This window comes from Borostomias antarcticus, assembly GCF_949987555.1.
Source record: "Borostomias antarcticus genome assembly, chromosome: 25".
NCBI lineage: Eukaryota > Metazoa > Chordata > Actinopteri > Stomiiformes > Stomiidae > Borostomias > Borostomias antarcticus.
Window position 1 is genome coordinate 11,720,415 of NC_140258.1, and position 12,500 is coordinate 11,732,914.

The 12,500-nt window shown below is 50.0% G+C and overlaps 1 protein-coding gene across 1 annotated transcript in view; it reads left to right on the plus strand.

Moving 5' to 3' along the window:
• Positions 1-12,500, plus strand: part of golga4 (golgin A4) — a 36,175-nt gene that overhangs the window by 13,703 nt on the left and 9,972 nt on the right. The window contains exons 12-20 of the mRNA XM_084458555.1: positions 2,393-2,476; positions 3,225-3,372; positions 3,928-4,106; positions 5,558-5,656; positions 5,822-5,977; positions 6,214-10,223; positions 10,433-10,554; positions 11,000-11,130; positions 11,308-11,394. Of these exons, the coding sequence (XP_084314681.1) occupies positions 2,393-2,476; positions 3,225-3,372; positions 3,928-4,106; positions 5,558-5,656; positions 5,822-5,977; positions 6,214-10,223; positions 10,433-10,554; positions 11,000-11,130; positions 11,308-11,394 (5,016 nt within the window). The remainder of the gene's footprint in view (positions 1-2,392; positions 2,477-3,224; positions 3,373-3,927; positions 4,107-5,557; positions 5,657-5,821; positions 5,978-6,213; positions 10,224-10,432; positions 10,555-10,999; positions 11,131-11,307; positions 11,395-12,500) is intronic.

The following is a 12,500-nucleotide window of genomic DNA, read 5'->3' on the forward strand; positions in this document are numbered from 1 at the left end:
AAGTGAATAGTTTAATAGTTAGAGGATCTTTAAAGAATACACTTGAGACAGCTAATTACTAGAAATGAATGTGATAAACAATAATTATGTTTAATTAGAGGTTTGATTTTAACGAGACCGAAGCTGTAGGGATTGATTGAGTCTACTAAGTGATATGTTCTAAATTAGCGGTCAGAGCCAGCGTGGTCCAGGGTCTGTGTTCTCCAGAGGAACTTTCTAGAACAGTTCTAGTAACCTGGCCTCACACCAGTGGTTGGGGTTATTTCATCAGGTTCAGATTTCATAATGTTTAGCTGCTAGTGTTGTGATAGTGTTTAGTTTGGCTGTGGGTCAGAGGCGGTAAGGGTATGACAGGGTGGTTTAGTTTGGCTGTGGGTCAAAGGCGGTAAGGGTATGACAGGGTGGTTTAGTTTGGCTGTGGGTACAGAGGTTTGAGTAGCTGCTGCTGACTGATGGTGGGCGTCAGAACCTCTCTGTGATAACAGACAATAGGCCTGTGTCTGAGATAACCCGAGTTTTGGGTCGTGCACTGTGTGTGTGTGTGTGTGTGTGTGTGTGTGTGTGTGTGTGTGTGTGCGTGTGTGCGCGCGCGTTCGTTCGTTCGTTTGTGCGTGCGTTTGTGTGTGTGCGTGTATACAGTATGTGTGTGCGTGTGTGTGTGTGTGCGTGCGTGTGTGTGTGTGTGTGTGTGTGTGTGTGTGTGGGTGGATCCTGATCTGTGTGTGTGTGTCCTGGGCAGTGTCTGGGAACCAGGTTTTTCCTGTGACAGGAAGAGCAGAGGTTAACAGGCGTTGAGCCTCGCTAAGCTGCGTGGAGACACTCTAGACTCACACACACACACACACACACACCCACACACACACACACACACCCTCACTGTAATAGTGACCATCTGTACCCAGGACAGCCACTCATCTCTGGGACCTGGTATTCGCCCTCAGTGTGGTCCTACTGTGACGCTCTGTGCTGAGCGTGTGGTATTATCGTTAGTGTGTTTGTGTATACTACGCAGGGTGTGTGCCAGGAATGTGACCTAGCTGTTAGCAAGTGTTGAAGTGTTGTGTTTATACTACCTGAATGGCATTCCTGTAGTCGTGTACAGGGTTTCTCTACCGTGTGACTGACTGTGCAGTCCTGTATGTCTCCACGCTGCTGGCCCTGTGCTCCCTGGGTTTCAAGTTGCGGCCTCACTTCGCTCGTAGATCAGGCAGACCAGGAAATGGCCTCAGTCCAGCACTTCCTCCCTGGTAACCACTAGTTACGCAGCAATACCACAGTAGCTACGACAGGCCTCGTTTTGGCTGAGCTGGTGACCCGGTCTGTAATTTAGGTCTGTGTTTTGGTTTCGCTGGCCTCGTGCACACACACACACACACACGCACACACACACGCACTCGCGCGGTTGGTCGGCGTGTGTGTTAAGCTGGCCTCTTGGTCCCGGAGGAGCTGTGGCCTTGTGGCTGAGTTAACACACACAAGCAGAAACATGGTGTACTGTACCAGGAAGTAGGACTGTGATTCCCAGCTAGTCTAAATGGGCCTGCTTCAGACCAGGAGACCATACTGATGTTAGCGCTCTAACTGGCTTGTCTGTCTGAGTTTCTCCGTCTGACTGTTACTCAAGATTCAAGATCCTTTATTTGTTGCATCCATCATACAGTTATAATAGAGTCAAATGTAGGGATGCCTCGATCGATCGGCCACCGATTTAAATCGGCCGATTTTCACCCCAAATGACTCGATCGGTAGTCGCCAAATTGGCTTATCACAAAAGCCGATCTTTTAAGTCTATTCTAGATGGTTAGCTTCATACAGTGTTTTTTCATACAGCCCAAACATCTCCAAATCTTGTTAACTAAATCTCTGATCACCTGTGGTTTGGATATTTTTATGGGTTAAAATTAGGACATAGCACACTACCACTTGCTCCTCAAGCAGTGTGAAAAAACAATGGACAACATGAAACTAAATGTGTGTCTGTTAGCTTTCTTTTAAAGAATTACAAAATAAAATTCACAAAAAACAATTCTACGTTTTTTTTTAGTTTTTTTTTTACTCACTTTGCATTGGTCCGAATGATATACTGTAGACTGAAGTATATCTGATATACTGAATAATATTTGGAGGGCCTATTCATCAGTTAATGAGTGACTAATAATGGATAACCTTAATCTAAATCTATGCAAGCAAAGACAGTGTCATCATATCGGCACAATAATATTTTTTTTATAAATCGGTATCGGACGATCCTGAGGAAAATAATCGGTGATCGGTATTGTCCCCAAAAATTCAGATCGAAGCATCCCTGGTAAGATTCTTGGGTTTTGGCTCCTCGGCCTTGTAGCAACAACAGAATGAAATAGAGATACTGTGTCTGTGTGTCTGTGTGTAGGAGCTGCACACTACAGAGAAGACCAAGCTCATAACCCAGCTGCGTGATGCCAAGAACCTCATCGAGCAGCTGGAGCAGGACAAGGTGAGGCCTCTACACACACACACACACACACACACACACGCACACACACACACACACACACACACACACACACCAGCTCACATCCTAGCTGGAGCAGGACAAGATGAGGCCTTCACAGACACTCAATATTTCTTTATTTGTCACATGTTACGTACGTATACAGTCACAGGGAACTCCAAGATTATACTCAAGATAGACTCCAAATTACAAATGTACAAATTACACAATAAGTACCATTTCTATTTACTATAAAATAAGGGTAAGATAGATATCAGTCTGAATGGATTATGTACATGCTATATATGGATATGAGTAAATCAATAACCCGCCCACGCCAGCTCCCATCCTAGCCGGGGGCAGGACGAGTTGAGGCCCCCTCCTCAGGTCAGGTCTCTTAGGAGCTTCTCCTGGGTCAAATATCAGGGTACCCCCCCCACCAGCCTGACGCTCTTCACCTCTGACCCCCTGCTCCGCAGGACGGAGACGGTGGCTGGCTAGGTCAATTTGAGGAATGTAGCTCAAAACAAAAACGTCGCAACACTATTAGCAGACGTGGCGTCTAATCTAAAGATGGCAGTGCTACAGAGACAATTCCAATCAGCGTTGTGCTTTTGCCCCACCCCACGCAATCCACATCACCTCATCATCATCAGCTGTCACAGTAGTAGCCATCTGTTTTAGTAGTGCAGAGGAACATCTATCCCATTACCGAGTGAGTGGTCTGAACCCGCCGCCTCCCTGTCTGCAGGGGATGGTGATTGCGGAGACCAAGCGTCAGATGCACGAGACCCTGGAGATGAAGGAGGAGGAGATAGCCGGTCTGCGCTCACGGATCCAGCAGGCCGCCGCCCAGAAGGAGGAACTGCAGGAGCAGAAGGAGCGCTCTGAGAAAGCGGGTCAGTATTTCACAGAGCAGGTCAGTACTGCTGTAGGAGAGAACAGGTCAGAACTTCACAGAGCAGGTCAGTACTGCAGAGGTATGAGAGAGCAGGTCAGTACTGCAGAGGTATGAGGGAGCAGGTCAGTACTGCAGAGGTATGAGAGAGCAGGTCAGTACTGCTGTATGAGAGACCAGGTCAGAACTTCACAGAGCAGGTCAGTACTGCAGAGGTATGAGAGAGCAGGTCAGTACTGCAGAGGTCTGCAATGACTATGGAACCAAAGTGTGAAAAGGGTTCATTTGATTCAAGTGTGAGGTGAATCAAATGCACCCACAAACATAATAGACCCAGGTCTGGTAGATGTACAGTATGTATATACAATATTTCTGGTAGATGTACAGTTTGTAATAGACCCAGGTCTGGTAGATGTATAGTTTGTAATAGACCCGTGTCTGATAGATGTACACTACGAAATAGACCCAGGTCTGGAAGATGTACATTATGAAATAGACCCAGGTCTGGAAGATGTACATTATGTGTAACTCTGAGTGTTGTCCTCCCCCCCTGTAGCGTTTGAGGAGCTGGAGCGAGCCCTGGGCGTGGCCCAGCGTGCAGAGGAGGCGCGGAGGATCATTCAGAGCCAGCTGGAGGAGCAGGTGAAGGAGGTGGAGAACGCTGGAGAGGAGGAGAGGAAGAATCTACAGACAGAGCTCAGCCGGGTCAAACAGGAAGTGGTCACCATCATGAAGGTGAGACGATCACAACTGTCAGACAGCTCAAATACTGCGATGCTAGCGCAAACCTCCAGTACAACAGCAATAATGGTGGACTACATCGCATCTTTACAAGTGTTGCTCCTGGCTTTGCGAGCCATCCAAACACAAGTGGTCCAACGTATTTGTGCGGCCCATCGCGATTGCTATGGACGGCGATTACATCCATGAAGAAAGTCATTACATTACCTAACATGTGTTTGAAGACATCAAGACTGTCATAACTTGTATTAGGAAGTATACAGTATAATGTATTAAGTATAATGAAGCAGATGTCTATTTAGAAACTGGTTTATTTTGGAAAACAATCAATTAAATACAGTTTTGGTCTTGGTTGGTCAAGATAATCCCACCCCCAGCCCCTGACGTAACATAAGTGGTTCTTGGTTCTTGGTTCTAGTATAGCCAAGTATTGGTACTGCTCTGGAACCAGAGAGACGGTTCTTTTGCTGTCAGAGTGCGAAGAACTGGTTCGAGATTAGGCTCAAAACTGGCCCTCGAAAAGCCTTGGTGGAAAAGGGGTGTCGCCTCTCACAGCTGTGTATAAAACGAATTCTGTTTAGCAGGGAATCCTACCCCCCCACCTCCTAACAATTAGACTGCGGCCCTTGATTTGCCAGAGGTCATAAAATTAGATTATCCCAGGTCTGGATCCTTTGGCAGGAGCCGGTCATACGTAAACAGAACTTCCTTCCAGCCCTAGCTCCATCCTGTTACACTCTGTCTGACCTCCAGCGACTACAGCAACCTGACCCAGGTGTCTGCATGGGGAGTTGGACCCCCAGAAGTGTCCAAATTACCGCAAAACATTTCAGTTCCCACTTTAGACAGGAATCCTAATACTCCCTCTCTTCCTGTGTCAGATTTTGTTTTCTGAGACTGGAGTCTGGAGGAGCTATCATCTCCTCCATCTGGACTCATTCCTCTGGCTGCTGCCGACGATAAAGATGGCTGAGTCTGACCCAGTGGTCCCGCTGTACGCAATCCTCGTCAATCACCAGACTTTAGACTCACCTTCTGTGGGTTAATGATTCATGATCTATACATTATGTCCATAAATCACAAACTGTGCTAAATGCTATGTTGCGAAACCCATTTACAGTCGAATATATTGTAGGGAATATTCTCCGGGTAAAATGCTTAATTTCCATTCCAAAAAACTATTTCAGTGTCTGCCAGAGAAATCTTTGGTCCCTATTCAAATAGAGACGAGTGTTCCCTCACAGAGAGACCTCAGGCCAAGTAGTACCCTGGCTAATAATTCAAAGCAAGTCAGCATAATTCCTTCCTTTCAACACTACAGGCTTATCCATTGAGGCCTTCATGAAAGAATTTACTATATTCAGCACATCATAAAAGCTTTGTAACAAACCTAACACAACTGGACATTGTGACCTGGTTTTGCTGGTGTGTGTTTTGTGTCGTAGAAGTCTTCAGAGGAGAAGGTGGCAGAGATGGAAAGGTTACACAGCGAAGCACTAGCCAGTAAGGAACAGGAGCTCAGCGCTCGTATCAGCCAAGCTGTGGTAGGTTTATATCTATCACTCTTGACACTTACCTTACAAATTGTTGTTGCATGCGTTGCATGAAACCGAGATCAACAAACAAAAACTCAGGTGTTGACCAAAGTGTTTAACCTTCCATGGCTTGAGCACTGACCTGATGTGTTTGTGTACTGGTGTTCTTTCCAGGAGCAGTGTAAGGAGGAGTTGGCCCAGGTGGCCGGGGAGAGGGAGCAGCAGGCAGTGCTGGCATTGGAGGATGCAGATCTTCAGAAGGCAGCTGTGAAGGCAGAGGCAGAGAACAAGGCCCAGGACATCCGTCTGGAGCTTGAGGGAGCCAGGACTGTGAGTGTTTAACCCTGGAAGCTGATCTTATCTGATCGATCATTCGCATTGAACTGTCCACCTAGGAGGGAAATATGGTGTGAATACTCATCATAGTGTGATAATGCATTGTAATGTTTTTAATAAATGCAATTAGCCTTTTTGGCATTTATATTTGGCATTTATATTTGGCATCAATTCAAAAAGTGGACTGATCCTGTGTAGTTGATGCATATAATTCTCTATTCTCATTGCAGAGAATTTTGGAGCTGGAGAGTTCTCTGCAGAAAGGTCCCCAGGAGGAGTCGGAGAAGCCTGAAAGCCTGGCCAGTCAGCTGGAGGAGCTGAGCACTAAACACCAGGAGGATGTGGCAGCCCTTCAGGAGAAACACCGGGAGGACGTGGCAGCACTGCAGGAGAAACACCGGGAGGAGGTGGAGAGGGTCAGGCAGGAACAGGCCTCCTTAGCCCAGGAGCACAGCGCCTCCCTGGAGCAGCTCAGGAGGGAGAAGGAGCTGCAGCTCCAGGCCCATGTAGAGGACATGAACCAGAAAACCCTGGAGAAGCTTGATGTGAAGCAGACCGAGCTGGAGGCGTTGTCCTCTGAGCTCACTGAGGTTCTGAGGAGCAGGGAGGAGCTGGAGGAGAGGCTGGCTTCCTCCCAGGCTGCTGGCGGGGCCACTAGCGCGGAGCTGGAGAGGAGGCTGCAGGAGGAGCAGGCCCGTCACAGGGCTGAGATGGAGGAGGTCTGGCTGCAGCACCAGCAGTCCCTCGGAGGCATGGAGAAGACACTAAAAGAAGAGCTCAATACACTGAAGATGGTGCTAAAGGAGAAAGAGAAGGAGCTTGAGGAAAAGCTTGTCAGAGAGAAGACTTTAAAACAGGAATCTGAGGCTGCTCTACAGAAAAGAAACACAAACGTTCAGGAACTGGAGGAGATCCGTCAGAGTTTAAAGATGGCCAAGTCTGAGAAGGATGTCCTCATAGAGTCTAACGCCCATCTAACCAAGATTGGAGAGGAACTTGCACAATGTAAGAGTGTGCTGAAAGACTTGGAGCATCAGCTGGAGGTCACACGGAGTGACTGCCAACAGAAAGAACAGAGTCTTCAGCAAAGACTGAAGGAGCTTCAAGAGTTACAGCAGCAGTTACAGCAGACCAGGAAGGACCTTTCCGCGAAGGAGATATCTCACACTGAGGAACTTGCCACTAAGAAGGAGGAGGAGAAGAGGTTGAAAAAACAGCTGGATGACCAGAAGGCCGCTCTCGAGAAGAAGATGGAAAACAGCAGAAAGGAGATGGAAGGCAAGCTGAAGGCCCAGGAGGCAAAGATGGAGAAGTTCAAACAGAAAGCCAAAGAGATGCAGGAGAAATTCAAGCAGAAGCTCCAAGAGAACGAGGAGGCTACAAAGACAGAGCTGGCCAGGAAGGATACAGAGCTGCAGCAGAAGGAGCAGCAGGTGAAGCAGAAGATCATGGAGATGTCCCAGCAGAGCTCCCAGGGGCTGAGCAACGCCATGTCTGAGCTGGAGGCCAACCACCAGCGGGAGGTGGAGAAGCTTTGCCAAGCCCACCGCCAGGAACTGGAGGGGCTGGAGCAACACTGGCAGGAGAAGCTGGGGCAGCAGGAGGAGGATATGCAGGAGAAACAGGCCCAGCTCTTGCAGGATAAGGGGCAGGAGCTGGAGGATGTGGCCCAACAGCTCGGAAGGAGCAGAGAGGAGCAGGAGCAGGCTCTGCAGGAGGTGAAGGATCTTCGAGAGGAGCTGGCGATCAGAGAGACCACGGTGCAGAAGCTACAGGCTGAGCTGAAGGAGGCGGCGTCCCAGGTGGAGAGTCTGTCCCAGGGGGAGCTCAGGCTCAAGCAGCAGGTGGAGGCCATAGAGAGGAACCTCAACCAGGCCCTCAACGAGAGGAATGGCTGCCAGGACCGGCTCAGCAAGACTGAGGAGGAGAGCAGAGAGAAGCTGAAGGCCCTGGCTGACAAGCACAAAGACGCACTGAAGAAGCTCCAGGCTCTGGAAGCCACCAGGTGCAAGGAGGGTGATGGCCTCCAGAGGAAGCTGGAGGAGAGTGCTCTGCAGCTGCAAGTCAAGGAGAAGGAGTTTCAGATGCAGTTCACTGCAGTCAGCAAGCAGCTGGAGCATGTCTGTCTGGAGGTCCAGTCAAAGATGGAAGGTGATGCGAACAAGCTCTGTGAGAGAGTAGAGGGTAGGGTTAGAGAGCTGAAAGACAGGGTGTTATGCAATCAAAAAAAGGTAGCACATCTTAAAAACGTCATCCTCACCAAGGTGGACAGAATCTGCACTTTAGAGGAAAGTCTCCAGCGAAGGGCTGAGGAGAACAAGAACCTATGCAGTTCAATAGAGCACGTGACCGCTCAGCTAAACGCACATGCTGAGCGCACCCAAGCCTTAACCATCGAGAGGGACTCTCTACTGAGGAATGCCGAGAACCATGCTCAGGCTCTCTCTGAGAAGGTCCTCCGCATCGAGCTGCTCAGCCAGGAAAACAACGCCATCTCGGAGAACGTTAAAACAAACGTGTCGCACATTAGCAACCTGGAGAGCATTATCAGCGAGTTGAAGACCCAGCTGGCCACTAGCCAGACTGGGAAGGATGAAGCCATATCACTGCTGGGCCAGCAGCACAAGGAGGAGAGGCAGATGCTGGTGAGTCAGATGGAGGAGAAGATGGAGAGACTAGAGGAGGAGAAGAAGGCTGCTCTGGAGCAAGCCGAGACACTCAGGAACAGCCTGGCCGAGTTCAAACGGAAGGCGGAGTCCAAGTTCACTCAGAACCACAGCACCTTCAAGACCCTGCAGGCCAGGCTAGAGGCCATGGAGCGACAGATCGCTGAAAAGGACGAGAACCTGCAACGGTTGACAGCCAGCGTCGACAATCAGTCTATCAGCAAGTCTGAGATGGACCAGGCCCTGAGCGAGAAGGAGCAGAAAGTCGGCAAGCTTACGGCGGAGGTGGAGAGGTGCAACGGCCGACTTGGTGAGCTGGAGGAGCAGCTCGCCTTGCGAATGAAGGAGTGCGAGCAGTTGACGGCCGACCTGAAGCAGCAGCTCAGCATCGGGGACAGTGAGAGAAGAGAGCTGACTCAGCAGCTGCAGCAGACCCAGGATCAGTCCACTCAGAATGGACAGCTGGTCCAAGATACTGAGGAGAAACTGCTGTCTCTGGAGAGAGAGAACCAGCGCTGTAAACAGGAATTAGAGCAACAGAGGGAGGAGTTTGAGAAAACGAGAGTGGAGATGCTGACCAGTCTGGAGGAGAGGCTGAAGGCCAGCGAGGAGAGGTGGTCGGCTGAGAGTGCCGGAAAAGTGTCAGAGCTGAAGAAGAAAGCTGAGCAGAGGATCTGCCAGGTCAGGAAACAGCTGAGCTCTCAGCTGGAGGAGAGGGAGCAGAGCATCAAGGCTCTGCGCATTCAGCTGGAGGAGGTGAAGGAGAAGGAAGCAACGACAAAGCGACAAATGGCCACTCTGGAGGAGAGAGCCAGAACACTGGAGATGGAGACTGAACAGAACGACAAGACCCTGCAAGTTCAGCTGGAGGAGAGTGTGCGAAGCGTAGAAACTCTGCAGACTCAGCTGGAGGAGGCGAAGGAGAAGGAGGTGACCGCAAAGCAGCATATGGAAGCTCATGAGGAGAGAAGCAAAACGTTAGAGGAGGCCCTGGCCAAGCTGAGAGAGCAGCAGCAGAAAGACCTGGAGCAGATCAGGAGTGAAGAGAGACTTGAGAAGGAGAGCTCTTTGCAGAGTCTGAAGGAGACATATGAGGAGAAACTGTCATCTCTCCAGAAAGAAGCCTCCAGCCAGGAGGAGAGCAAAGCAGACAAGGTCCTCTCCAGGCTAGAGGAGGTCAAGCAGAAGCTCAAGGAAGCTGAGGAGCAGAACGCTAACCTCCTGGCTGAGATCAGCCATCTCAAAGAAGACCTGGCTGAGAAAACTGCACAGGTTGAGCAGACCATGATGGAGATAACCTCTTTAGAGAAACAGGCGCAGAGTTCAGTGAAGCTGGAGAACGCAGTGGAGATGGAGCAGTGCAGGCCACTGTCTCAGGCGCAGGACAGCGACGCAGACAGCGAGTCTCTAGCTGCCCTGCAGGGCAAGCTTGCGGAGGCCAAGAACGAGAAGCAGAAGCTGCAGAAGGACTTCACCCGACTGCAGAAGGACTTGCGCTCGCTCAGGAAGGAGCACGAGCAAGAGCTGGAATATCTAAAGAGGGAGCTGGCTGAGGAGAGCGAGAACAAGCTGAAGTAAGTTTGACATACGGACACACTTGAGAGTGATTGGTTTGGTTTATTGTTACTGTATCGGACGCTTTCTTATTGCTCTATCCATGCGCTGTGGTGCATCGTAACCTCCTCTTATCTTCCTCCTGTCCTCCTCCTCTTTCCCCTCCTCTCTTCCTCTCCCTCCTCCCTTCCCCTCTCTCTCCTCTTCACCCCATCCTCTTCTCCTACAGGCTAGAGATGGAGGATGTGGAGAGTAAGCACAACTCTGCCCTGAAGCAGCTGATGAGGGAGTTCAACACCCAAATGGCTATGAGGGAGAAGGAGCTGGATGATGCTGTCAAGGAGACCATCGGTAGGCCAGCTCAGAGCGTTCATAGCAAACTCGTGTCATACCAGTTCACCCTTGTTTTGCTGTCACAGTCGATTATACAAAATTACATTTCCCGTACATGTAAATGATACTTCAGAACACAATGCCTTGTGTTGTGGGACCAAAAAGGGGTTTTGGTTGCTGTTTTCGCTTGGGAAAACCAGGAAAATGTTGAATGTAATGTAATGAGAGATGAGTGTTTATGGAGAACAATAGGGGTGGACCAGAGTTGAGGGATCATACGATGAGGACTGTGTCTCGGTCTGAGCTGACTTGCGTTGCCACTGTGGTCAGTCGTACTGCGTTCCAGACAGGATGTGAGTGTGACTGAGTGGTTCGGAAAATGACCATGGATTGTGTGTTTTCTTTCTGGCCTCCCTCCTCCATCTCTCTCCCTCCATCACTCCCCCCCCCCCCCTCTCTCTAGGGAAAGCCCAGAGTGTGGAGGCGGAGCTTATGGAGATTCATCGTGAGGAGGCCAGTCAGCTGCAGAAGGTGATAGCCCAGAAGGAGAACGACCTGCACAGAACCGTCCAGAAATACGAGGAGGTCCTGCAGGTGCAGCCATGGACGGAGGGAGGGAGGGAGGGAGGGATGGATGGAGGAAGGGACATGTCTAAAGGCGGGGTATTAATCAGGTTTACGGCTGGGAGATCTGGGGGTTGGTTGGCTGACTCATTCCTCAGTAGTACAGAGAGGAAACAGGAAGTGACTGTACGATTGTCTTCCTGTCAGAACCGGGAGGAGGAGATGGGGGACAGAGTGTGGCAGGTCCAGAAGGAGCTGGAGGACCTTCAGACCAGAACCCAAGGTAGCTCCGAGGTAAAGTACACACCACCAACTACACACAATAACCTACTGTATGTCTACTCACAACCAGCTATACCAGATACAGTACTTACCACAGACAAGTAGTCAGTACTATTTCTCCCATGGGGATTAATGAAGCATTCATTCATGCAATTGTTCACTCATTCATTGTCATTATTCTGTATCTTCAAACCACAGACATGTTCATACAACCAACCCTTGCCAGTAGAGGTGTGTGTGTGTATTTGTTATGTACACTCCTAGGGGTTGTGTGTGTGTGTGTGTGTGTGTGCGTGCGCGTGCAAGTGCGAGTGCGAGTGCGAGTGTGTGTGTGTGATTGAAAGGGGTGGGGGGGGGGGTTCTCCCAGGACCCATATCTGAAGGAAGCATTATCATACTGCAGAGCCAAACTAAACCAGACCAGACGAGCCTTATTACAGCGGAGTTCACACACAGTTTAACTACCTTAACAGTTGAGTACGCCCTCTCTGCTGCTCTCCTGGACTAGCGGCCACATCTCGGAGCTGGAGCTATGAGGGGACCCTGTCAGAGGCACACAGGCTTGTTGAGGCTGCAGACTGGGCATCTGATCAGGCTCTCTCTCTCTCATGGTTGTGGATGGTGGTGTTAGTTGTGATGGTGATGGTGGTGGTTGTGTTAGTTTTCATGGTGATGGTTGTGTTGGCGATGGTTGTTAGGTGGTTACGATGATGATGGTTGTGATGGTTGTGGTCGTTGTGATGGTGGTGGTGGTGGTGGTTGTAATGGTGGTGGTTGTAGTGATGGTGGTGATGATGGTGATTGTGATGGTGGTGATGATGGCTGTAGTGGTGGTGTTGGTTGTAGTGGTGGTGGTGATGATGGTGATTGTGATGGTGGTGGTAGTGGTTGTAGTGGTGGTGGTGATGGTGGTGGTGATGGTGATGATGGTTGGAGTGGTGGTGGGGATGATGGTTGGAGTGGTGATGGTGGTGGTGGTGGTGGTGATGGTGGTGGTGGTGATGATGATGATGGTGGTGGTGGTGGTGATGATGATGATGGTTGTACTGGTGGTGGTGGTGATGATGATGATGGTTGTACGGTGGTGGCTGCTCTTCAGAGTCTGCTAAATGCGGAGG